The following is a 27,255-nucleotide window of genomic DNA, read 5'->3' as shown; positions in this document are numbered from 1 at the left end:
TATGAGGTAGGATAAAGGAAATGAGACAGGTAGACAGGACAAATAAAGGAAGAACAAGGAAATATAATTTTAATTTAAGATTCCTCATATCTTTCCAGGCCTGTCACTCCTTGAGCCTACCTCTCTCCCAGGCCTGTGACTCCCAAATTTTTTGGATATCTATAAATCTTGAAGTCACTGAAAATTCACTCACTCATGATAATTACCTTGGGCACTGTTAACTAACCCACCAATAAACCAATTAAGCCAAGAGATATGATATATTAAGAAACCTATAACTGATCAGATAATGGAGACCACAGCAGCCTAAGATCCTGAAAATGGCCAGACCATCATAAACTGTCTCTGAGCCCCAGACTGACATGATCCCCATACACATCACATCTTACCAAGTTTTCTTCTAAGAAGAGACAGGGCCCCCAAAGTGCATCTCTCGCTCTGGATAGTCTGCATTCTCCCTTAAATATACATTTCTTTTCTAAATAAATCTCTGTGTCTCTGACTGAAGTGCTGAAATTCTTCTGCATAAGGAACCCACCAGAGCTGAATTGAGGTCTCCCAACTGAGAACCCCTCCAACCTCTTAGGGTGACATAGACATTTTTACCTGTCATTATTTTCTAACTAACACAATATAAGAACTACATCCATGGCATTTACATAGTAATAGGTATTACAAGCAATCCAGAGGTTAAAGTATACAGTAGGATGTACATAGATTATATGCAAATACTTCAACTTATATAAGGGACTTGAATATCCGTTCTGGGGTCCTGGACCCAAATCCCCCACGGACACTGAGAGTTGACTGTATTTGTAAAAAGCCATGCTTACACTTACCCTCCTCCTCCTGTGACATAGCTGTAGCCATCAGTGCCCAGGCCGTATCCGTAGCGCTCTCCCAGGACTATGGGTTTACTGGAGTCGTAGCAGCTAAGCAAGTGCCGGAGCCTGGAGATGCTGAGATGCCAAAGAGAACATAAGTAATAATTATTTAATTCATGTGTAGTCTCAAAATAAATATTTCATAGTTCCTACATCTCCCTCTTTTTGTTACATAGCTCTATATAAGGAAAATGCTGGGATGAAATTCAAGTGATTTATGGAATAAATGGATTACTAAAGACCCCCCCCCCAAAAAAAAAAAATAAATGTATGAACACTGTACATTACTGGAAGTAAAAGAGAAACTGAGAAACCAGATGCTCACTACCCAGTTTGAAGCAGCCTCTGCCAGGACCTGGCTGCCTCATGTGGGGGAGTAGGTGGCGGGTCAGTGGCGTGAGGTGGCCAGTGTGCTATAAACCTCACTTCCACCCATCCTACCTGCAGGTGAGTATGGACTAATCCTTACACCCTTTCAGGTGGACTTGGTTGTTTCTGTTTTTTAAATCCTTAAATGTTCCAAAAAGAACTGTGAGGTATAAATGTGTTCGGGGACAGCTATGCCCAGCATGTAGCTGGAAGGTAAGGAAAGAATTGGGACAGTGAGGCTTTCCTGGAAATCCTCAGAGTATGACACACACCCACCAATACTCAGTAATACCACCCCAGGGCATGAACTTTTGGTCTCTGTGCATCCCTTTAAATGCCCTTTGCCCCCATCAGTCTTTGTTATGTGTCTAAACAGCTCACAAAGGGCAGTGAGAATATCCATGAGCTGGACAGAACAATGCCTGCAACTATAGCTACTGTGAGGATGAAATAAAAAGATTTCCCAGAAAAATAAAAACTAGAAATAATTTTTAATGCAGTGGCAAAGGTTGGTGAGAAGAAAGGCAAGTTTTCCCTTCTAAGGACTTCCATCACTTAGAGATGCCTTGTAAAGTCTTCCTACTGTTGCCTCTGGAGATTTTGAGGTCCCACATCACCAGGTCATAGCATTCCTTAAGATATTAATCACTGATCCTTAAAAAAAAAGTTTCCATGGTCAATAACTTTGCAAAAATTTCTAATGAGCCAAACTTTGGCATGTGTCTCAGCCTGTGATTCATGAGCATCATGAATCTCCAAGAGGTGGGTTGATATGAGGCGTTTCTCTAAATCTCTATTGGTGAAAGCTTTTCCCACAAGCAGTGTTAACTTGAGCACACAGGTTTTCTAAAGACTAATTTCTCTTCTCTGTAAGGGGATGGGGTAGTGATAATGAGGTAGAATAAAAAGATAGAAAGGAGACAAAAGGAAGACAAGGATACTGTAATTTTAATACTCCCCTAGCCAATTGTTCTCCAGGCCTGTCACTCCCAAATTTCTGGGAAATTTATAAATCTTTACTCCTGACCTTAAAGTTACTAAAAATTCACCCACTTATGAACACTGCCCTGTGTACTATTAATGAGCCCACTCATCCATGTATTTTTAGACTAGATTGAGCAAGGGGAGAGAGGAAACCTATATATTGGGTACTTTCCCCACACTAACTATTGATCAAATAATGAAGAAGATACAACCAAGGATCGCACAAAGTTTCCTTTAAAGAGAAAAGCCAGAGACCCCAAAAGGCTGCTTTTCACTCTTCAGACTGCCTCCACTCTCTTTGAATATGTACTCCTTGCTTTCCCAGTAAATCTCTGTTTATGCCTCTATCTGACACATCTTAAAATTCCTTTCTGAGTCATTTGTCAAGGACCCCATCATCTGGAGTTGAGGTCTCCCTTTGCTGGTATCTATCTCCTTGGACCCCCTCCAGTAACTAGTGGAGAAGTATAAAAGAGGTCCCTTTTCCATCCATACTTATGCATCCTTCAGAAATGCCCCAGCTGATAAAGTTGAAGGTGAAAGTGAAGAAAATATTGAATGTATATATAAAAAAAAAAATCTCCTGCAAGTGCTGGTGCTCAAAGGGTCTATAAGTCTGCAGACTAGGTTTACATTCTGTCTGAAGGTCAAGGCTTCTGAAAATGTTGGCAGTTTCTGAGTGACTAGAGAACACCATCTCTGGACACTATGCTATATTCAATATACATCTTAAACATGCTAAACACCTAATTTGAAATCAGTCTTCAAGTCATCTGATAAATAGCTCCAGAGAAAGGCAAATAAGTATGCTGATACTATTCAGTGATGGAGAATATACTCATAAAGATCTGTAAGGAAATTGTAGCCTTTTGTTTGTAAAAAGGTTCTGCAAAAACCCAGAGCTTTCTAGGGCAAATTTATGTCTACTTCTGGACCTGAAAAAAAGAAAAGGAGCTTTGTGATATTTCTCTTTTTCCTGCATATTGTGAAACTGTCGATTTAAACCGAAACCTTCAATTTCTTCAATTGTAAGGTTAAAATAATGGGAATTTAACATCTCTGGGTTTCTTTTCTTTATAACACTATTTCCATATTCACAATATTACTTTAAAGCCGAAGGATCACAAATGGAGTCTGATAATTATCACATACTTCATATTCGCTAAAAAGTGGAAATGTGGATAAAGCAGATAGATCTCCAATTCTATCTATGGAGATTTGGCTACTGATCCAGGAAAAGAACTTCATTTAACAATCTGTTCCCATTTCAGGCAATTTTGAGGCACAGAAATGAAGAAAAACAGCATGGAGACGCTCAACAGCAAGTGTGATCAGAGTTACACTGATGCTTCTTAGTAGCGTAGACACATTTTAACTGTTAAATATTGATCTTTAAAATAAAGAGGATGTTCCACCCTGACCTATTATGGTATTTATTTTTGAACTTTTTCCTTGGGAATAATTTCAAGATTACAGAAAAGTTACAAGACTGGGACAAAGAACTCCTATATCCCTTACCCAGACTTAACCAGTGCTTAACATTTACCCTATCGGTTTTATCATTCTATGGATTCTGCAGGTGTATACCCTCCCACAACACATACATGTTGATTATATGTACATGCATATTTCCCTCTTCTGAAATATTAGAGAGCAAGTTGTATATATCATGCTCCTTTCCTCCAATATACATCCATGCATATTTCCTAAGAATGGTAAAAGCAAGCAACTTCAGGAAAATTAACATTGGTACAATGAGTTATTGAAAGAGTTAAACTTCCACCTGCTATATGTCCCAGATGGTCCACTCCTATGCATTTTAGCTGAAAAGAAGGCGGGTGTCTGTATGGACTTGTACAGAAATATAGACAGAAGCCTTAGTTATAATGACTCAAAACTGAACCACTGACACAGTGCTTCTACTAAGCCAATCACTAGTCTAATTTTACAATTAACTCAGTAATGTCATGTATAGCATCAGAATGAAGTCCAGGATCCCTTATTGTATGTATTAATCATTTCACTTTAATCTTCTTTAATCTAGAACCAGCTCCATAGCTATGCTTTGTCTTTTGAAACATTGGTAGTTTTCAATGCTACAAGCCCCTCACCTTTCCTCAAACAGAACCATTTGCATGTTGGGCTTGTCGGATGTTTCGCAGCCCAGTCATGGTATAACATGAGTGACTCTGTGTGTGTGTGGCACAGATGTGTCCGTCTGCCCATCCTTGGTAAGACTTACTTGATATCCAAGTAAGGCACTGTCTCGTTGCCCCACGGGACAGTATCTATATTTCCCCTGCCATTACTAGGCATCTCTGTGTAGAAACTTTAACATAGACAAATATCCCAGTCCTCATCAAAACGGGCTCTAGTTTTGCATTAGCAATTCTTGCCTGAATCAAACTTCACTATGATGGTTACTAAGTGATGACTTTTCCAACACCACCCCTCCCTGCACCTTTATCGACCAGAATTCACTGTCATCCTGCGAGCAAGAGCCCACCTTCTCTCCATTTATGTACATATGTATGTATTTATTATAAGGATGGACTCATGATTTTTAATTCTAATAGCTCATAATTCATTACTGTCTTCAATTACACTGATGCTTTACATGTCCCAGATTTGGCCAAGGGAACCCATTCAAGCTGCCTTCTGTGTCCTCATGACATGTTCTTTTCTTCCTCATCCTTTTTGCCACCCAGCCCCCAACTTCTTTCTCCTAACACCTCCTGGCTTTCTAATATAAAAAGATGTCCTGGAATGAATTTTGTGCCTGCCTTGCCTTGGCCCTGGCATTCGCCATCTCTCCGAGAAGCCCTGATTCCTTTGAGTGAGGAAAGCTGTACTACTAACTCTAGGCAATAGTGTCTCAATACTCTGGAGTATCTTTGCTTCTAGCCTCTTGCAGAAGAAAAAGCCAGGAAACATATATGTGAACACACACACACACACACACAAAATTCAGAAATCGTGAGTTCTTACAAAAATTATAAATTCTTTCAATTTCAGGCTCTTCCCATAAAGCTTTCCCTTGACCTCCTCTGTTCTTTATTCATATTCTCTTCCATACTCAGAAAACTGGCTCCCCAAAATATCAACATCTATTCAAGTCTATAATGTACCTAAAATAATTTCAGAATTGCTTTGCCCACACCACTTCCAAAATCAGACCTATACTAAAAAATCAGGATTTGTTTGTAGTTCCTCCCTTCTTCTCACTCTTAACTGAAGGTATATATTTAAATACTATCTTCAAAAATTACTTGCATTAGTTATTTTTTTTTCTTTCTTAGCGTGATTATATTTTCACATGAAGTACAGTTGGGTCCAGTTTGTTTTCGTTTTTGCCCCATCCTTGTTGATTTTTTTTTCTATCTAGGTTAACTAATTTCTAAATGTGTAACATATTAGCATGCTTCCCCGAAGTCAACACTAAATTGTCCTATGATCCAGGAATGCCACTTCTCATTATACACCCCAAAGAATTGAGACCAGGGTCTTGAAGAGCCACCTACACACTCAAATTCATAGCAGCATTATTCACAAAAGCTCAACTGTGTAAGTAACCTGAGTGTCCATCAGCAGACGGATAGAGAAGCAGAACATGGTACATCCATTCAATGAAATATCATTCAGCCTTAAAAAGGAAAAAAACTGAACAATGTGCTCCAACACAGATGAGCTTTGAGGATATTACACTAAGTGAAATAAACAACTCGCAAAAAGACAAACACCTAGGATTCTAATAATTCTTATTAAAATTTCATTGTAATTTGTTTGCTTTGGACTGTTTTATAATTTAGCTATAATTGCTGATATGAATTTGCCTTCTATTTCTTTCTTGAATGTATTAAATACTAGTTTCCTCTCTTTCCTGTTTTGTCCTTTTTTTAAAATTTTGCATTCAGGGCATTTTTTCATGTCCCCAAATACGTGTTGATCTTCCACAAGTCAAAGCTCCATGTTTCTGTGAAAACAGAAATACTACCTCCATGCTGTTGTTTTTCATGGAGAAGAGGGGTTGGCCCTGAATCCTGCAGATTATTTAGTCTCAGGACTTAGGATAATTTAGAGAGTTCATTATTACCAAGGATGATATCAGAGTTTTGAAAGGAACAGTAACAAGGTTCAAATTGATCATAAGGCAACATTTCCAGTGGAGTGGCTAAAGACTGGGGACCTAAGTGACGTGGCTATGGGTACAATAACTGCTATCTGAGATGTTACTGAAGAGGACATCCCTCTTGCAGTCTTGGAGGCACTACTGCTCTGCTTTTGGGCTTGGGTTCACTGAGCTTCTTGGATTTGTGGGTTTATGATTTTCATCAAATTTGGGAAATATTTCCTGAAATGTATGTTGTTTCCCTCTTCTTGGGGGACTCCAAATGCATTTGAAACTGTCTCACTGATGCTCTGTTCATTTTCTAAAATTATATTTTACTTTTGTGTTTCATTCATTTTGGATACTTATTACTGCAATGCTTCTAAGTTCACCATTTTCTTCTGTACTGTTTTGAATTTCACCACTGTCCTCCACAATGCCTAATTTGCTGTTAATCCAATCCAGTGGGGTTTTGCACACCAGACCATGTAATTTTCATCTGTAGAAGGTGAAAGACTAGAAGATTATTTCAGACTGATTTATACCTACATCTCTTCTTTCTTTTTCAGATTTGCTAAGTGGGACTAGAGTGGTGTTTGGTCTAGGGTTAACTAGTCCTTGCTATTGAAGCTAGACTCTCCTGTGTACTCTACCCAATACTCGGCCAATCGTGGACTTTCCAGTGTGGCTGGTGGCAACAGGCCCCAAGCCCAGCCCCTTTGGGCATCCACCACAACTCCCTCCTTTCTAATTACTCTGAAAGCTTCCTTAGACCATCTTTAGTGCTCTCTCCTCTCTGGTGCTCTGTCCTAAAACCTCTAACAACTTTGTCTCCTGAGTCTCTCAGCCCCATCTCTTCAACCAAGAGTCTGTAGGTTCCTGCTGCCCTCTCATTAAGTAGTGGCTTGGAACACTCCAAAGGCACCACAGCTTTCAAATATGGATATATGTATAATTCAAAGCACTTGGGATGAGAACAACTCCTTACCTAATTAATGTATCATCATCCACAATGAGGAGCCATGGTATTTTGTCACGATTGTGATTCAGAAATCTTTCTAAAATGGCAAATGTTTTTCCACAATGACCTAGGAAAGGTAAGAAGAAAACTTAAAATGCATTATTTTCTCTAACCTAGGTAAATTCATTTTTTTAAAGTTTTTAGTTTGAAACTCTCATAAGTAATTACAAGCTTGGATGTTAACATGGATCTTAAAAATTGGACATTTTCCTAGAAAGTAGCATTCTCAAAAAATTTTCACAGACATAGAGAACAAGGAAAAACTTCAGAGGCCATGAAGTCTAAGCCAGTCATTTCACACATGAGAAAATGAAAATGGAAAGTGGGAGAGCTTAGGGGAATTACATGAGGTCACACAGATAATTTGCAGTAGAAAATTAGTATCTTCAGTCCAGACAAATAAGAAAGTTTTCAATCTCACAGCAATTACAGGCTGCAATTTTTTTTGTTTTATTCATAAAAGGAGGTGGGGGACTAAAATAATATGGAGTGGGGGGGAACACTAGATTAACAGTCAGATGGACAAAAAGCATCTTATAATGAGGTGGCCAAATGTCTACTTTCCTTTTTTAAAAAAATAAGAATTTTTTAACTAGAAAACCTGCCATCTGAAGAGAAAAGCAGGTATATTTCCAACGCTTTGCTAATCAAGATACTAAAAAATAACATAGAGCTTACTCTACAGCTAACAGTGCCGAATAGGGACAGGAGCTACTCAGAGAGGCACACGAGATGTGAACTGGACCGTCGGCTTAAAAAGATGGAGGCTGTCTGTGGGAAGATGACAAGTTAACTTTGCACGTCCCATATGTCCGGGCTGCACTGTGGCAGAATGAAAGACCTAGTGCTCAGCTCTGGATCACAGCAATGAAACAGACCCAAAATAGACTGCAATGTCCTTGTTTGTACTACAGAGTCTTTAATTTGAGGAACCAGACTGCATCTGTGGGTATAGATGTTGGCTGTTAGAATAAGAAAAAAAAAAAAAAAAAGAAAGAAAAGAAAAAACAAACTGACAAGAAGGAAAAATTTCAGTACTTAAAAATATTTTATCTTTATCCTTATTTGCTATATTTCAGAATGAGGATTTGATTTAAGGGGAAGAGTAAGAACAAAGCTCTCACCTCTCTCTGTGTTGGGAATTCCCAAATCCACAGTAGGGATGGAACTTTCCGCATAGTCACTGTAGTACTCGATGAGGCTCGCCTGTCCCTCCCAAGTCAGCTTTATGATGGGTACTGAGAAAAACAGAGGTGACAGTCACTGGCACAGTATAACAGGAAGCTTAAAAACTCAAAATGGCAGCAGGATCCCCTGCGAAGGACAAAGGTGACCTCCGCCTCTCCCTGTCCCAGGGCCCTGAGAAGTCCCAGCACTGTTCACTGCTAACTGCACACAACCAAAACCCTCTTCTTAGAGCATTTTCAATGTCCCCTAGAACCAAGCAGTTCTCATTTCCTGTGATAAATGCACTTACTTCCCTACAATGACCAATTTTCTAGTCTAATACTACTCTTGTGTTTCGGAGAATTTTAACTAATGTCTCTCTTTTCCCAATAGGTTATTCTACCTACAAATGGATTTTTTAAATGTGTTGTGGGCAGGTAGGAAACAGAAATGCTTTTAAGGACTGGAATAGTCATTGTGGTTCTGGTTGAGATGCAAATTCAACCCTCTTAACAGTGGAGCACGGGAGGACCCTGTCAAGCCATGCATGTTCCCACACGAGACACCACCAGGATCCCTCAACCCCAGAGAAAGCATGGCCTTGCCTCTGAGAAGCTGTATGTGATGACTTATATTAGTGTCACACTTTTGAAAAACGTGAGAGAAATAAAATTGAGAGTCACTGAAGACTTTAAAATTCTTGTCGATAACAAATAAATTATTTTTCTATACCACAATAAACACAAACAATAGAAAAATTTCCTGGATTTTTGTATTTTAGGTTTAGATGCTCAACAGTAGTGGTCTGCATATCTTATGTGTAAAATGATCCCTAGTTCACATTCATTCACCTGGCTGACTATCTAAGTAATTATTTTCTTCAAAAAAAAAATTTTTTTTTAATTACTATCTGAGCATCTCTGAACCTTGAGAAGGGGTTTCTGCTGTTGTTTTTGTTTTTGTTGGTACTGGGGATTGAACCCAGGCACAGTTAACCACTGAGCCACATCCCCGGTCCTTTTCTTTTTTTTCTTTTTATTTTGAGATAGGGTCTCACTAAGTTGCTGAGGCTGGCCTCAAACTTGCAATCCTCCTGCCTCAGCTTCTGAGCTGCTGGGATTACATGCATGTGCCAACAAATCCAGCTCTGTTGTTGTTTTAACCATGTTAATTTAAGATCTTTAACTAATGAAGCAAATCTTCACTTGCTTTTTTTTTTTTTGGTACAGGGATTGAACTCAGGAGCACTCGACCACTGAGCCAAATTAAACATCCCTAGCCCCCCACTTTTTTATTTTTGTATTTTATTTAGAGACAGGGTCTCACTGAGTTGCTTAGCTCCTCGCTTTTTGCTGAGGTTGCCTTTGAAGTTGGGATCCTCCTGTCTCAGCTTCCTAAACCACTAGGATTACAGGTGTGGCTTGCACACACCGGGCTTCACTTCCTTTTTTGAGATTTTATCAGATCTTACCTCTTTTCCTTTTTCCCAACCCAAATTAAAGCCCATTATATGCAAAAATTCTCAGTGCAATGTAAAATTTAAATGTTTAGTTATGGAAATCAGCAAATGTAGAGCCCAGCTCAGACAACATTTATATACAAAATATAAAAGTGTGTTCTTTTAAAATCCACTATCCACCAACTTTTATGAAAGAAAAATGATTATGAATTCTGAATATTTATAAAATAATCACCAAATTATCCACTAAATATTTTTAAACATTAAAGTGTAACTGTTTTGCAACTATAGAAAGGCACATAGTTATAAAGATTTTTCGCTGCCAAAATGGTCAGAGATGTCATAAATAATAGAGAAAGATGCTGGAGGACAAAAAAATAAAAAATTTCAAACACCTCACACTTCTACTTCCCAAATTTTAGCACAACAAAAATCTTAACCCAGGCAAGCCAAGCCGGCAGTTTACTTTGCACATAATGAGTAAGAGGGCTTACCGGAGAAAGGCACCCTGCAGTTCATCTTCACTAAAATTTCATTCTCTTGGGTAAAATGCCTATTGCATAACCTGGAAGAAGCTGTGAGGTAAGGTCAAGAACTTTCCTCAGACCCCAGCATGGGTCCAGCAGGCAATGCAAATTCTGCTTTCAATTTCCTCAGACTTTAGCCTCCAATCTTTTTTACTCTAAGAGCTTTATTAAACAGCACAGGTATTTATTCTCAATTAGTTGATTTAAATGAAATTGAAATAAAAATCAAGTGTGACTTAGCTCTCTGCTCTACCTAACTACTTCTGCTCTACTATTACTACCTGACTATGAAAACTTGTGTTCCTGTGTACTTTTGGTTTTAGTTTGAAATAGAAATTTCATAATGGTAAGAGCTACTGTGTGTCTGTGACTTATTCCCCAATGCCTGATACAGTGCCTAGGACATAGTAGTTGCTCAATAAACAGTTGAAGGAGGTCTGAATTTTGTAGTTATAGGTGTCTCTATAAAAGGCCTAAGACTGTTTTTTAGAAACTAGTTAAAAAAGGAAGATTTTATGCATAATGACAATACATCCTATGATACAAGGATGGTACCATCATTATCAATCATTTAAAAACAGGCCAAACATTCTAATGTTGTAAGATTCTATAATGCCAAATCATTAAACAATTTGTTCTGTCTCTGCCCTCATCAATATAATTCCTGTGTTTTTATCATACCTTCTAGCCATAAAGAATTTGAAACTAAGTTAAGTCTTCTATAATAACAAATTACAGCTTTATTTCCAACTTTGATTCTAAATAAACTTTTAGAATACTGGCCTATTTTATTAGAACTGTTTGAATTCTAAAATGAATTTATCCTACTATTACAAAATGTTATAGATTGTACCAAGGCACTGCACTCCTAAAAATATTAAATTAAAAAAAATTTTTAAAAGACAAAAACAAAAACAAAAAACCCTTCAAGATAGCTACATATCTTGCTTGCAAGAAAGAGAATCATACTTTCTACCACATAACAAAGTAGTAAAGAATGCCTCTTTCAAGAAAGTTTGCCACAGGAAAACTTAGAATAGGGGCAAAGTAAAAATTTTGCTATTAAAAACAAATCCTAGCTGCACAGATGGCATAAATCTTCCAAGCAGAAGATGTGTCTCGCTATGAAGTACAGAAACACATGTTTCTACCCCTGGAGAATGCACTTGCAAAACTGTATCATATTATGAATGAAAATGAATTTGATCCTTGAATGTTTTATAAATGTTCAATTAATCAACTGTGAATGGCTATTTTGATTTAGAGGAATCTGCTACTTTTGATTGGTAAATGAACCTTGTGTCCCTGTGTACGATTCAGTGACCGCAAATGAAACCCTGGCTGTGCTTCTCAGGAGAGAGAGGGGCACACAGGAGTGTGCTCTAATTCCTCATTTTAACACTGAGGCGTACTTAAGACTGGGAAGCCGCCCTCCTGGCTGGTTGAAAACAACATTTTTAGGCAATTTGGAACATCAGCTATTCAACATTGGAGCAAGAACACAGCCAGCCTTCGCCTGACTCTCCTGCCGCTCTTCAAAAGCTCATCTCATCCCCTCTTCTGACCCCAGCGGGGCCTTCCATCTGGCTGCATTTCAGTGCAAGCCTCACCTTTCACATAAGCATATTGTGCCTGGTACCTGCAGCTTCTTTCATCAAAGAAAACGCCAGCTACCCAACATTCCTCTTAATAAATTAGTTCCAACAGGCCTCTTTTAGACAAGATCACAGCAGTAAAGATAGCAAATGGGTTTTGTATTTTCTTTACATCTGAAAGGAATAAAGTATATATATTTTTAAGAGTTCAGGAAGCTGTGATAGGGAACTAAAGGCCGAGCAAATAGCAATTTAACCTCTTTAATTAGGGCAAAACTGCAGGAGGGGAGAGGCTCACAATCCATCAGTTGATGAGCAAAATTGGTGTTCACCATGAGGTAGGTGAGACTCATGCACCCCAGAGCAGAAGGTGTCAGGAATGTGCTTGAGGTTCTCAGACAGCTCATGTTACCATGCAGTGAAAAACACAGACCCCACAGGAAGTAATCCAGCTGCATATTAAAACTCCAGAAATCTTTTCTTGCTTACATATAATGTTGCACGCTATACCCAATTCATCAGCATATGTAACACTTTGAAAGTTCTTTAAAATCCTGCTAAATGTTTGCCTCTCTGAGAGAGTGCGGTTTCAACAGTGTCAACATATATTACTTTCTGGAGCCAAAATATTAAATGCATTTTTTTCTGTGTTCTAAGATTATTCTATTTCATTTATATCAGAATCCAGACAATTGCCATAACATAGATGTTTCATGGTTAGGCAAAAAACAAAAACAAAGTGTAAAACATTTTTAAAAAACTTTGAACTTCCTTTTATTATCAATTTGTCCATGAGAGTACTAAAAAAAAAAAAAGAATCCAACATGTATTTTTCCTTGCTTGTCCATTCCCCATCTTCATCCAGGGAGGTAACCAATACTAATGAAAGAGAAGGGAGTGCTCATCACTCACAGTATGGCCCACTCTCAATTTTTCAAAGATAAATAGAGTTTCTTTTCTATTTTATTCCCCCTCTGGTGCCATTTGGCCTGATGTTCTTTCAAGTATTTCTACCAGAGTGCACAGAGAATAGGAAAAAGCTAAAAATACCCTAGACCATGTATTGGGCTTGACATTAGCAGTAACGGGTTTGGAAGAGGGCAGCCTAAATTCCCAGCCCTAGGTGTACTGCAGACCTCTCAGGTTTCAATTCCTTGCCCCTGAAAATGAAAGGTCTGAACTTTCCTAGCTTCCTGCCAACTCCAAACTGACCTTGAACCCCGAAGGGCATCAACATGAATATTAAAGACAACTTATCAAGGTCAGCTTGTCCTACATCCAAGGAGATTACAGCATAGTTGTGCTCTGGTAGAAAGAACACAGGGATTCAGGAGCCAGGAAATCCGAGTCCTGTCCCCCCTATGCAATGGGCTTTGAGGATTTGACCAGTTGTAGATCATTCCATGTTCAGCTTTCCCTACAATATCCAATGATAATTCCCAACAATTATCACATCTTGAGGAATTGTCCACATGAAATTAGAAGATCAAATATATAAGAAAAAACACAACCGAAGACATAAACCAGGTTCAGCAGTTTGAAGCCATTACCTCAGCACTGGCCTTGTCACTGATAGGATGACTGGATGGTTCATTCTTCGGGCCAATGAGTGGTTACTTAGACTCTAACCCACTGGTGAGGCAGGCTTTATTTCCATAGAGCAAAATGGAGACCAAAGATCCTTATGCTGCACCTTAAGCTACCTTTTCAAATACATGCACCTAAGTTAACAGATGTCTGGTGAGAGAAACCCAACTACAAAAGCCTCATAAGTGGGACATGGTGGTGCATACCTATAATCCTGGCAATTGGGGGAGGTTGAAGCAGGAGGATCGCAAGTTCAAAGCCAGCCTCAGCAACTTACTGAGGCCCTAAGCAACTTAGTAAGACCCTGACTCAAAATTAAAAAGAAAAGAAAAAAAAAGAAAGAAAAAAAAAAAGGCTGGGTATGTAGCTCAGAGGTTAAGTGCCCCTGGGTTCAATTCCTGGTACAAATAAACAAACAAACAAAAAAAGCTAAATGTATCTGGGAGGTTTGTTTCCAATATTTCTAAAAGGTTTTTAAGATGTTGTGATTTTTAAAGGTCTTGGACTCAAAATTCAAATATAAAATTCAGGAGGATTTTAATATAAAATATATAAAATAATATTAAAAAATTCAAATATAAAAATACAACAGAGAGGGTCCCTAATCGACAGTCTTTTCATGAGAAAAAAATTAAAATATATGTTAAAATTAGAAAATGCAAAAGACTGCCTAATTTTCAGTATCAGAAAAGTGCTGCTTGAAGTGAGGTGTTAAAAAGAGAGAAATTATGTCTATTTATATTTAGGACAGGTTTTAAAAAAAACATTAGCACCATAACTAGCACAATTCTGTAATGACACCAAGAGAGAATCAAAACAACCTTCATTTGCATGCCAGATACCTGAAAAGATCATCTCAATTTTATATAAACAAAGGAATCAGAAAACAAAATTACTCAAAATTACTAAATAAAAATTAACAAACTTTCCCCCCATTTCTGTAGAATAGGAAAAATACAACAGAGAGGGTCCCTAATTTCACTGCTTCACTGTAACCTGAAAAAAATGTGTTTCGAAGGAGAATACCACCCCTGCCCCCACCCCTCAACACCAGCATTCTTAACATCTCTATTACAAAAATAATCACTATTCCAGAGCAGCCTCAAGATCAATGACATCAATTCAACTATTTCTGCTTACTACAAAAGAAAACAAAAAAGTCTAGTTCACTTCCCAATCACCTTTTTGTAAAGATACTTATTCACAAGACAACCCACAAAGAGCACTTCTGGACTATGAAAAAAGCATTTTAAAAGAAAATAAATTTAGATTAGAAGTATAATAAACAAAAATCTTATTTTAATTGCTACAGTCACTGTTAATATTTTAAGAATATTTTAGAATTAAGAACTAATATTTAAGAATGACTATTTTAGAACTTCTTGCATAATGAATGCATATATTTAGTCAGATTTAATAGGATCTGAAATTTGACATGACTGTTTTTGGCAAATATGAAGGTTTTTAAGATATTTTAAGAGATTTGCTGATTGTAAGATTTTAATTTATCTTGATGTCTTAAGCAATACTATAATCCCAAGTTATTATATTCCTTTGTTTGGAAAACATCTTACCCTTTAAAATATAATTTGTATGCATAATGTTATCACAGAAAATATGTAAGTGAATTTCCCCCACTGCTGCATCCCATGAACATGACAGCTGGTTTAGAAGCCTCTCCTACATAAATATCACACCCTGGGTGAAATCGACAGCCTTTTCATGGGGAAAAAAATTAAAATATGTGTTAAAATTAGAAAATGCAAAAGACTGCCTAATTTTCAATATCAGAAAAGTGCTGCTTGAAGTGAGGTGTAAAAAGAGAGAAATTATGTCTATTTATATTTAGGACGGGTTTAAAAAAAAAAAAAAAACATTAGCACCATAACTAGCGCAATTCTGTAATGACACCAAGAGAGAATCAAAACAACCTTCATTTGCATGCCAGGATTTCCTTAAGGGCCCCTGTTCCAAAAGTAGCTGTTTCCTTTTTCTCCAATAAATCTACTCATGAGCGGATATATACCTTTATTAAAAAGTGCCAACATGTGCATTTGGAATAAGTATTTTTAAAAAGGCAGAGCCTTAAAGAAGATATTCTTGTTGGTTCTGTTATTTGAGATCCCCTCTCTCTGATATTCTTCATGCAGTTCAGAGAATGGACACAATAGGACAAAATGGACATACAAAGTTCACACATTGTCTCCAAGATTGCCACAGCTGAGCTTTTCCATTCTAATTAAAACGTTGCTCTAAACGGTATTTAGAAGGGCACTGGCCACTCGTGTTTCAATACAGAGTTTTCCTTCCTAATTGAGCTCAGTGATTGTAGAGGTAGGATGAAGAATGCTGATTAGGTAACTGCTATCATTTCAGCATCCTGCGCCTTTCTTGAGTTTATACCGGGTTTGCACTTTATTTCAAAGGCAGTTTGGATTTAAAAGTTCAATAAAAATGAATAACCCAAAACATACTTCTTTCACCATGAAATTGCTTGCATGTTTTTACTGCAACAAAAATATCCTCCTTCTTCACAGGTTGTCCCTAAAAAAAAAGAAAAAGAAAAAGAAAAAGAATACATATGAGTCAGCGTTATCTTTGCTCACATTAGATCTCACAAGTGCTAGAGCTCAAGGTAACCAATATCAGGAATGTCAAGCCTATATTGAAGGTAAAGTTTCAGGGACACACACACACACACAAAAAAAAAAAATTCCAAAACTGTCATCCAGCTGACAGCATAATCTCTGGACCTGGGTCACAGATGGACCATTTATAGACTGTGTGCCATGTTTAAGCTCTCTGAACTGTCTGTTCATTTAGAAAAGAGAAATAATAAGCCCTTATGGCTGTCATTGATACTGTAATAATTAAGCACATAGCAGGTGATTAATAAATGTTACTTGTGTTTCCTTTTCTTTCCCCAGCTGGTGAAGATTTTGACAAAAGGAGAAAGAAGACGGATGATTTAGTACAAAACCAGTGATGACTCTGTTTTCTGGGCCTGGCCTTAGTTTGATGTTGAAAGTTATTTTTACGGCCTTTTTACTGGCTTCCCAGGTCTGAGCCAAGGATGTTCTGCCCTCTGCCAAAGATGGATCATTTCAAACGTGGGTAGGGAGGATCATGCAGAAGAAAGGGGCACACAGGGGGATCTGTCAACAGCACACAGCACACCTTCTGCTTCCTGGGGGCAGGTGTTCTGACCCCTTTGTTCCTGTCTTAGGCCTGTAATAACATTCAGACACACTTCCTCAATCATTTGGGGCTGATTTATAGTGACACCTAACCCCAGCCCTGTCATGTCACTCAGAGCACCAGTAGCATTAAAGAGCAAGCAGGCATTATGTTTAGAAAGACTGGCTTTTAAACAGGATGAATTTGAATTTGAACTCCCCTCTCCGCGAATTAAGAATAATTTCCTCAAGCCAAGAATGGAAACTAAATGATGGCAAACCCCCCCCCCCGCCCACACACACACACACACACACACTCACACACACTCTCTCTCAAGTGCCAAGGGAGTTGAGAATGAGATCACCCTGCCCCAACCAGGCCTCTGCAGCAGCACCGGGCAAGTGAATCCCCACAGCTACTTTTCTTGCCCTTTGTCACATTTCACTGTCTCCTCTCCTTTGGAAGCTTGTGTACTTTCAGAGATTTTGAAGATGGAACTTTTTTTCTTCTTCTTTTTGTACCAGGGATTTAACCCAGGTACATGGGTTAAATTTACCATGGACCACTGAGCTACATCCCCAGCCCTTTTTTTATTTTGAGACAGGGTCTCACTGAATTGCAGAGGCTGGCCTCAAACTTACAATCCTCCTGGCTCAGTCTCCCAAGTTGCTGGGATTATAGGCGTGGGCCACTACACCCAGCTGAAGATGGAACTTTGAAAACAGTAAGCTTCTTCTATCTTCCCTTAAAGGTGGTGTTGAATAAAACCTATTTTCCTACCAATTTCACTCTTAGAATGTTTCTGGAACAGTGAGATTGTAGCCCAGCCTAACCTTTCCCCTAGCCCCTCCCTGGGTAGTTCTGGTACCATCCAGTAAACAGTTTCCTCCTCAGGGACTGTAAACAGTGCGGATTCCCTCCATGGTCGCACTGTGCTGTGTCTGTGTACCTTTTAAGATGGCACACACCCCCTTCTGGGTGACTGAGCTAAGAGCAACATACACCATTTGAGTGTTTTGAGTATATTTTCCCTCATGAGAAAAAACTGCTAACAATCTAGTGAGTTTTGGGGTCCTCAGGCTCCTTCTGGGGACTGGGACACAGATCTGACATGAGAAGTTCTGAATAGTCTCAGGTGAGGTCAAGAGCAGGGTTACCTGCTGAGAGAGTAAAGGGGATGGGCTTGTGGGCAAGGCCTACATGCCCAAGAAAATGTTTGAAACTGCCTTTCCAGAGCATGGAATAAAAATGCCAATCAACAGATGCTGTATGGCCAAAGAAAATTGCTCTGGAGTGAGAAGACGCCCACACAATCCTCATGCCCTCCCTCTAGCTGCGAAGCCTTCTCTCACGTGGAAGACGGGATATAACAGCACTTACCTACAGGGTTGTTATTTCTTGACAAATAAGGTCCAGGCCTGGCCCTGGGCAAGGTTGATATATACATACACACACACACACACACACACACACACACACACACACACACTAGTATTTAAAGTATACTAGGACAACGTTATGTACAGCATGTATTTTCCTTTGATCTGTAAGGAAGTCTTTCTTCTATTACTTACACAAAGCGGTAGAAAAGAACGGAATTGGGTAGCACAGTGGGAATCCACACGGTCTGTACAAAACTCAGGCACAGGGGTTAGGGGAAGTCCTCCGCCTTTGTCCCAGATGTAGAGGGCAATCTGCAAAGACAGGAGACCAGCGGTGAGGAAGGAACTCAGCCAACACCACAAGCGTAAGAAGGTACAAAATATCTCAAGGGTCAGTGTAACATGCCTTCTCAGAAGAGCGTTAGATTGAAATGGATCAAAGTGTCAATGAAGTTAAAAATTAATACTAAAAGAAAAAAAAAAGGATTAACAGGATTACCACCTCACTACAAGAGATTCTAAATATGTGTTTCAGGAAGAATAAAGGTGCCCCTAGTTAGGAGGTCTGCAAAGCAAGATGGGATGGTACCAAAGGTGGCAAACACACAATGATGGTAACACAAAGGTTAACTACATGAAGAAATGACCACAGCTAAGGCTCAGGATAAAAAGGGAGAAGACACAGAGATACTGGATAATAATAACATATAAACAGTGCCACAATTTGAGTTAAATTACTCTCAGGCCCTTTGGTTCTCTGGCTACTAAATAGCCATTATTGGGTTAGGAAAGCATGTTAAAACATTTTAACCTATAAAGTACAGAAGACAGGGATTAAATTTCCTAAATAATAAAGCAGAAAAAATATGGACCAATAAGAAGAAAGGTAAAAAAATAAGAAGTTTTTAAAAAGAAAAATAGAGAGAAATGGAGGAGAGATAAAGTGATAGAAATCAATTCAAATATATTAGTAATGAAAATCAATGTAAGTATAAATTTGCTATGTGGCATAAAGATAATCAAACCAGGAAGAGAGGAAAAAAGCATGTCCTCTTTAAAAGCATGTCCTTATCCTAAAGAAAAGTACAAAACAAAGTTGAAAGAAAAAAATTGAAAAATGATTATGAAGCAAAAGAAAGCTAGTGTAGAAGTATCATGTCGACAAATATGCATTATGACAAAGAGCATCACTAAAGATGATAAATTCACTAAGAAGATAAAACATTTCTAAAATAGCATGCACCAAATAACATATCCTCAGAGGACAAAGAGCAAGAACCTGCAGTTCCACAAGGACACGCTGTCAAATTCACCATTATTATGGAAGAGCACCACACTGCTCCCCTAGTAAATGATAAATCAAGCAGACAAAACAAATGAAATGAAGCAACAAAGGAAGAAGAAGTAAAATATCTTAAAGGAACAATTAATACCTTCTTTGATCAGACTGATAAGAGAATTATACACCAAATTAGAAAATATGCATCTTTTTCTCTTCTTATAAAAACCGAACATGAACTAGGCCATAAAGTAAACCTAAAAATTTTTCAAATGACTGTGATATAGACGACAATGACACTAAACTTAGACATCAGTAACAACACACACAAATATGGGTCACAATGAAAAATGTATTTTTTTAAAGTGGGTCACAGTAAAAAAAAAAAAAAGTTTATAAGCCTCTGCCTTAGAGAAACCTGCAGATGATCCTTATGGCACATGTCAAAAATAGTCATAGGAACAATGATCCTAAGAGCAAAAAGCCAGGAGCCACTCAGAAGCCCACTAACAGGAGGAAGAACAAATTAATTGTGGTAAGGCCACAGAAGAGAGCCATAGTGTGTGAAGTAACCTCATTAGAGCTGCAGAATCAACATGAATCAGTCTCAAATTAAAACAATATTCCTGGTGCATTTCTGTTTATATAAAGTCCAAAAGGATGAAAAACTATGCAAAATGTCATAAAGCATGAACGAAAGTAAGGGAGAGAGAGAATTCAAGAGTGCTCACTCTGGGTTTTATTTTTTAAGAATGACCCACTTAATTTTTTTTTCATTATGACCAAATACACCTGTGTGTGTTATTACCATGCTTTTGTTATTGATGTCTAACTTAGTATTATTTTAGTCTATAAGACAGTCATAGGAAATCTTTTTAGGCATACCTTATGGCCTAGTTCATGCTTAAATTTTGGAAGTGGAAAAATGGTCTATATTCTCTAATTTGGGGACAAAATATTATCTTATCTATTTCCAAAGAGTACTACAACTGGGAGAAGTGAACAGGTAGCCTCAGGGCAAGTGATGTCATTTTCTCACAGGTATTTAAAACTACCCTTCAATGTTTAGATATCTGTTCAAGCTTGGATATCTGTTCCAGAACTTACTTCTCATTAAACATATCGAAACAGACCTGGTTTTTAAGTCATTCTTTCCTTTCCATAGAAGAGAAAAATGACTTTTTAAAAAAGTATATTTCTCTCAACTAAGCCATTTCATATATATAAGCTGTGATGGACACAATATCTTTATTTTATTTATTTTTATGGTGCTGAGGATCAGGGCTCACACATGCGGGGCGAGTGCTCTACCACTGAGCCCCGGCCCCAGCTCATGGGGTGGTGCCTTTTCACCTCTGGAAGGCTACCAGTACTGCTGGCCTGAAAAACATCCAGATTTACCTCCATGGTTCAGGTCTGTTTCAGGCCCATGGATGAAATGTCAAAAGGGGCATTCTTATAGGAGTCTAAGGTGCTTCCACGACAACTCATCACAGATATCCACTAAAGGCCAAGGGAACAATAGGTGCTGTTGCCCAGCATGGCACACTATAGCTGCCTGCTTAGGGCTATTTGGCTCAAATCTGTTCCAGACAGCTAAATAGACACACAACAAAGGCACATGTCTTAGTCCATTAGGGCTGGTTCCATAGACTGAGTGGCTAATAAGCAACAGAAATTTATGTCTCACAGATTTGGAGGCTGGGAAGTTCAAGATCAGTGTCCAATAAAAGCCTGCTTCCTGGTTCATGGATGGCCCCTTTCTTGCCTTTACATGGTAGAAGGAGTGAGTAGGCTCTCTGGGGTCTCTTTTATAAGGGCCCTAATTTCATTTCTAGGGCTCCACTTTCATGACCTAATAACCTCCCCATAGAATACAGCATTAAGGACTAGGTTTCAACATATGAATTTCGGGCACAGACACAAACATTCAGTTTATAACAGCAAGTGTACAACCAAAACACCAAGTAAGCTGGACATGGTAGCACACGCCTGTAATCCCAGTAGCTCCGGAAGCTGAGGCCGGAGGATTGCAAGTTCAAAGCCAGTCTCAGCAACTTAGTGAGGCACTTAGCAACTCAGTGAGACCCTGTCTCTAATGTAATACAAAAAAAAGGGCTGGGGATGTAGCTCAGTAGTTAAGCACCTCTGGGTTCAATACCCAGTACCAAAAAAAAGAAAAAAAAAAAAAAAAAACAAGTAAGACTACCAGTGCTTTGAATGACATTTTTGCATACTTTAAAAAATTCACCTCTGGACCTTTCCACCTACTTTAAAAACAAAGAATCATGAATCATAAGATACATTTTTTTTCACTTCTCATTCTCTACCTAAATAATTAAATCAGCTTAAAAATAGAAGAACCTAGTTTACTGGAGTGCTGTCAAATTACTTCAGTGGAGAGAAAATGGTTGTGAGTAGAGAAAAATGCACTCTTCGGGAATACAAAATAGCTTTTATATCAAAGTACACAAATTCTTGACTACTGAAACTTTTAATCAAACCAACCACGACATACCTCATGTTGTAAATCTATTGTGAAGTCAGATTTTAGGGGTTCACTCTTTAACCTCTTGTTGAGCCTAGAAAATAGAGACACGCTGATTATTTTTTTAATCAAAAGAAGTTTCCAATGAGAATAAGACATTCCTGAGACTTTCCAATATTTGAAAACAGAAAAATATAAATTTTAAGATAAAAGCAAGAGTCTAATTTCCTTGAGGGAAAGAAAGGATTGAGAAAAATGCATTGGTTTGTCGACAGGAACAAGAATGCAACACTTGCTGCAGATGTCGCATTTATTATTTATTATTTCAACATCTGCCAATAATATAAAATATAATAATTAAAATGCCTTAGGAAAAAAAAGCCACGAGGTTCGGCTGTGATAAGCCTTGCATTAAATACTGACTCCAGAGAATAAAAGAAAGATGTGTGCGTGACAAAGAAACCAAAGTTCCTACAAAATTTTAAAATTTTAATAATCCTAATAAATTATTAGGTAGTGGGGTCTTAGAGAGAAAAAGCATGTGGTTTCAAGGAAGAATAACAACATTTTTTAAGACAGTTTTCTACTCAAAAGAAATCCCCCACAGTTCCTTTCATATAAAATAAAGTCCTTGCTGGGTGTGGAGGCACATGCCTGTAATCCCAGTGACTCGGCAGCTGAGGCAGGATTGTGAGTTCAAAGCCAGCCTTAGCAACTTAGCAAGGCCCTGAGCACCTTAGTGAGACCCTGTCTCAAAATAAAAAATAAAATGGGCTGGGGATGTGGCTCAATGGTTAAGCACCCCTGGGTTCAATCCCCAGTAGCAAAAATAAAAGAAGCTACATTCCTACATTCCTGGCCCGTCTTGAAAATCCTACCTTGCCCCCAACCCAGGGCTTTAGTGCCCACCTACTCTAAAGAGAACTTGCCTTCCCACTATTCTTTCCCACTGATATCTGCCTACTGTGTCTATACCCAATCTTCACTTGACAACATTTTCTACTTCAAGACCAAACACAAGGACAGCTTCCCTGGGAAACTTTACCAGACCTGCCCACCAGAATGGAAAGTTCCTTTGCTTCAAACAAACACAGCATTATTACATGCATTCACATCTGTCATGGACACATCCCTCTCTGTGCTGCTCTCAACAGCGCTATCCACCCTACATGGATAGAATGATCACTAACAGGCTCCCTGAAGGAATGAGGGGATATATATTTTGATTGCAAACTGGCCAAGACAGAATTACATATTTACCAAGGTCACCTAAATACCATATGGTTTCATATTTGTTTTTATAGCTGAATATTCCCCCAGTGTAATTATAAACCTCCTGATACATATTTTAACTACAAAGAAATAATAGTGATTTAAAAGGAACAATAGTACTAAGTTTCAAAATATTTTTTTACTGTGCTTATAATTACATCTTATTCCATTTGGGTCATGAAAGATTTTTTTTCTGTACAAATATTTACTTCTTAGAGGGTTGGGGCAGTAGCTCAGTGACAAAATGCTTGCCTAGCATGCATAAGACCCTGGGTTTGAGCCTCAAACCTGGTGCAAAAAAAAATGCCCCAAAACGCTTTTTAGTAAAATAGTGGTTACCAGGCACTATAAAGGGTAGGGAGCAGGAAGGGATAGAGAAGGGATGGTTAACAAGTACAAAGATACATTCAATAAGAGAATTAAGTTCTAGTGTTCTATAACCCAGCCAGGTAACTACAGCAAGTAATAATTGAATTTAAAAATAATTAGAAGAGAGGATTTTCAATATCTGAACACACAAAAAAATACATGTTTGAGGTGATTGATATGCCATATTACCCTGATATGATTATTATACATTATATACATGTATCAAAATATTACACAATACTCCATGAATATGTACAATTATGTACCAATTGAACTCTTAATTTTTTTTATTTTTAAAAATTCATTTCTGATTAGAAGATAAAGGAGGAAGAGAAAGCTTATTATTTAAGTTTAGTCATAAAGCATTTATCTCATGGTTGATATGAATGTATTAAGAGCAGGTAGCAACAAAAGAAGACCCAGGTGGTATCTGTCAAAATCCTGTTCAATATCTGCCCACAAATCTGTCAGTAAGAGTGGGTGAGAATTCATAGAGAAACTACATCCTCCAATGCATTCCTGATATATAGTAAGAGGGGAAAAAAAACCTGCTCTGGCAAGCAGGATCTTATTTCAATTTGAATTCTGCTCAGTTGGAGACTGATTTCCCAAATAAACTATATCAAGGTAACTTTGGGATTTAGAGTCACACCACAGTCCTTCAAAAGCTAATCAGACCACATACAGTAAATATTCAGCTCATTTCAACTCCAAAGACAAAAAATGTCCTACCCAGGCTTATTGCCAGAGACAAGGGACACAGAAGGGATCAGAATCCAAGTGGCATGCGACAGCCATTGTTAGATGGTTATTTCATACTCCCCTTTCTCAATAGACAATCGACCTTTGAATTGTTGCTTTAAATATATGCTTTATTTTTCAAGTTTCTTTCTCATTCAATTCTTGAATTATTTTTTTTGTTTGTTTGAGGGACAGCTCAGAGGATAAAAAATAAAAACCACTGATAGAATTTCTTTGAAACATACAATGATGGATTAGAGAACAAATAAAAACATAACCTATAGGGTTTAAGTGGCTATCTCTTGCAGCCCAGGGAGTCCACACAAACCAAGCTATGATTACCCCAACATCATGAAATCAGCTTCTAGTGCTGCCTGGGGCCTAAGTCAGTTATTTGCAAATATATACAAGTCCTAAGAATATATAGAATGCTCATCTATTTTAAAAGGCAACCCCTAATATTGGGAACTATCTTTCATTTTCTCATGCAGTAAGCATCATAGCACAAGGTTTTTCAAATGTCAATTTTAGTACCAAACAATGCTAAACAAACAAACAATGAAGGTCAGAAATTCTACTTGGATACAATATCTTCTCATTAAATATTCAGTTCTTTATATCTATGATATTTGAAACTCAGTTTTCCTAATTTTTAGAAGCTGTTAAACCACACACCTGATAGCACAGTTCTAATGATACAGCCAGCTAGACTGAGGATGTGTAAAAGATCATGGGCCCCTTCAACTCAATAACAGGCAAACTTCTAAGTTGACTTTTCTAGTATCACTTGGGAACCAGTCAGCAGAGCAAGATATTGCAGGAAATCTAAGGTAGAAGGTAGAAAAACAATGGAGAAAACCAGTAACAATTTTCTATAATAACATACATTTGAAGAAATCATCTTATTGGAAATTTAATTATTAGAGTTTCTCCAAAGATACAATTTTTTTTTCAAGAGATCATGTAGATAGAGCACCAGGGCATGTCAGAGGATCCCATGGATGGACTGTTAGAAATGTTGAGCCGTGTTAATTCAAAACTCATTGTTGTAGGATCATTAAAACAGATATTATTTCTCCTAGGAAAAAGTCTAAGGAAGTGTGTGTCATGAAATGTGTTTAAGTAACCAGTTGTCACGGTGACTTAGGCAAAAGAAGCACTTAGTATCTCTAAATTGTTGCCTTATCTATGAAGTGGGCATAACATCAGACAAAGGAATCAGTGTCCCTGTAATAGGCATTGCTCCTTCTTATGCATTGCAGTTCCCCCTTCCTTCTTCCTAAACAAATTTTGATTTTGATTAATTATTAAGCCAAACAATTAAATAAGCTTCAAGATCAGAACCTGAAAATTCTGGACCAATCAAAGCACTGCAATCCCTGGTAATTATTAATGGTCAGTCCAAGGTTGGTGTGTGCCTTAAAAGAGCCCAACCAGACTCAGGATAAGGGATTAGCTTCCCCTGGGGGAGAGGTCCTCTGCTGGTGGAAAGAAAAAGGAAACATGAAGTCCTTACTGTCTTGAAACCACAAAAGGAAACAGATTTAGGATAAACAGACACTGTGACCTATAGGCAAGAGACAGAGAGAACTTGGGTCCTCAATGATGCCACTGAACTCTTGTGTCAACCAACCAGAGACCTCACCTCCAGTTACAGCAATAAAAAAACATTTCCTTAATCCAGTTTGAGTTGTTTATTGATATTTGCACCCCAAAGTGTGCCAACTCACATAGTTCCTAATAACAGGAGGAAATAGGTCAGTGCTTTAGTTCAGAACTGAGAAAAAACAACTAGGAAAATTTTGCAGTTGATGGGACTAATGGAGATCTTCTGTTCCCCTTTAGTTCTAAGTGCAATACCAATTTCTTATAGAATAAGAATCTCCTGTTAGAAAATCACTTAACAATATACCTTGGTCACGAGAGAGTTGCTATGCCAGAGGTGTTATATCATTTGGTTTGATTACTTGTCTGCATCAGGGGAAAAGAATAAATATGGTCTAAAATAACTGGAATTTGAATCTTTTACTATAGTAGAATTTAAAGTTTTGGTTTGTTTTTGCTGGCAGGGGAAAGGGAGGCAAAACAGGGAGAAGATCATGGGAATTAATCCACTAAAAGCATGCTATAGTTTATTGATCACTGTTCAGTGATGTGAAGAGCAGATGAGACCGATTCAGGTTATCTGGTACCTCATTCCTCTATGATGTTAAGTTATGGGGAAAGTGATGGACATTTCTGAACTTTGTGCGAAAGATTAGTCTCTTGGCCCTAAATTCCTTAGCCATAGTTCCCTATTCCTAGGGTCTGGATGTCTACATTCCCCTAAAATCCATATGCTGAAATCTAACCCTCAAGATGATGTTATTAGGAGACTGGATTTGGGGGCATGGGGAGGTGATTAGCTCATAGGGAGAGAGATCTCATGAATGGGAATAGAATTCTAATAATAGAAGCCTGAGGAAGCTTGTGTGATCCTTCTACCATGTGAGGATAACCGTGATGTGTTATCAGTGAACCAGAAAGGGGGCCTCATTAGACACCGAATCTTCAGGTGCCTTGATCTTAGACTTCCTGGCCTCCAGGACTCTGAGAAATAAACCTGTAATTTATAAGCCACCAGTTCATGGTATTTTGTTCAGGCAGCCCAAAACGACTAAGACACCTACCCACCCTGCTGCGGTGATGAGGCCCTCAGTTCTCTCTCATATCTCAGTGGAAAATATTGGTAAGCATGACCACAAAGAGACCTGAGCCTCCTATGGAAGCTGTGTACATGGCTCTGTCCCTTGTCAACCGATGTGTTCAACAACCTCGAGAACATGAGAGAAGGGAGTCATGACTGT

General features: G+C 38.2%; 1 protein-coding gene across 1 annotated transcript in view; it reads right to left on the bottom strand.

The window, feature by feature from the left end:
* B3glct (beta 3-glucosyltransferase) overlaps window positions 1-27,255 on the bottom strand; it is a 103,707-nt gene that overhangs the window by 14,998 nt on the left and 61,454 nt on the right. The window contains exons 8-13 of the mRNA XM_046454310.2: window positions 22,058-22,121; window positions 18,453-18,572; window positions 16,176-16,245; window positions 8,491-8,604; window positions 7,334-7,433; window positions 840-959 (exon numbers count right to left, since the gene is read on the bottom strand). Of these exons, the coding sequence (XP_046310266.1) occupies window positions 840-959; window positions 7,334-7,433; window positions 8,491-8,604; window positions 16,176-16,245; window positions 18,453-18,572; window positions 22,058-22,121 (588 nt within the window). The remainder of the gene's footprint in view (window positions 1-839; window positions 960-7,333; window positions 7,434-8,490; window positions 8,605-16,175; window positions 16,246-18,452; window positions 18,573-22,057; window positions 22,122-27,255) is intronic.

Source organism: Marmota monax, unplaced genomic scaffold, assembly GCF_021218885.2.
Source record: "Marmota monax isolate L192 unplaced genomic scaffold, Marmota_monax_Labrador192_F-V1.1 WCK01_AAM20220418_F8-fsc00011, whole genome shotgun sequence".
Classification (NCBI taxonomy): domain Eukaryota; kingdom Metazoa; phylum Chordata; class Mammalia; order Rodentia; family Sciuridae; genus Marmota; species Marmota monax.
The sequence above is the reverse complement of the archived record's forward strand: the minus strand, read 5'-3'. Positions and strand labels throughout refer to the sequence as shown.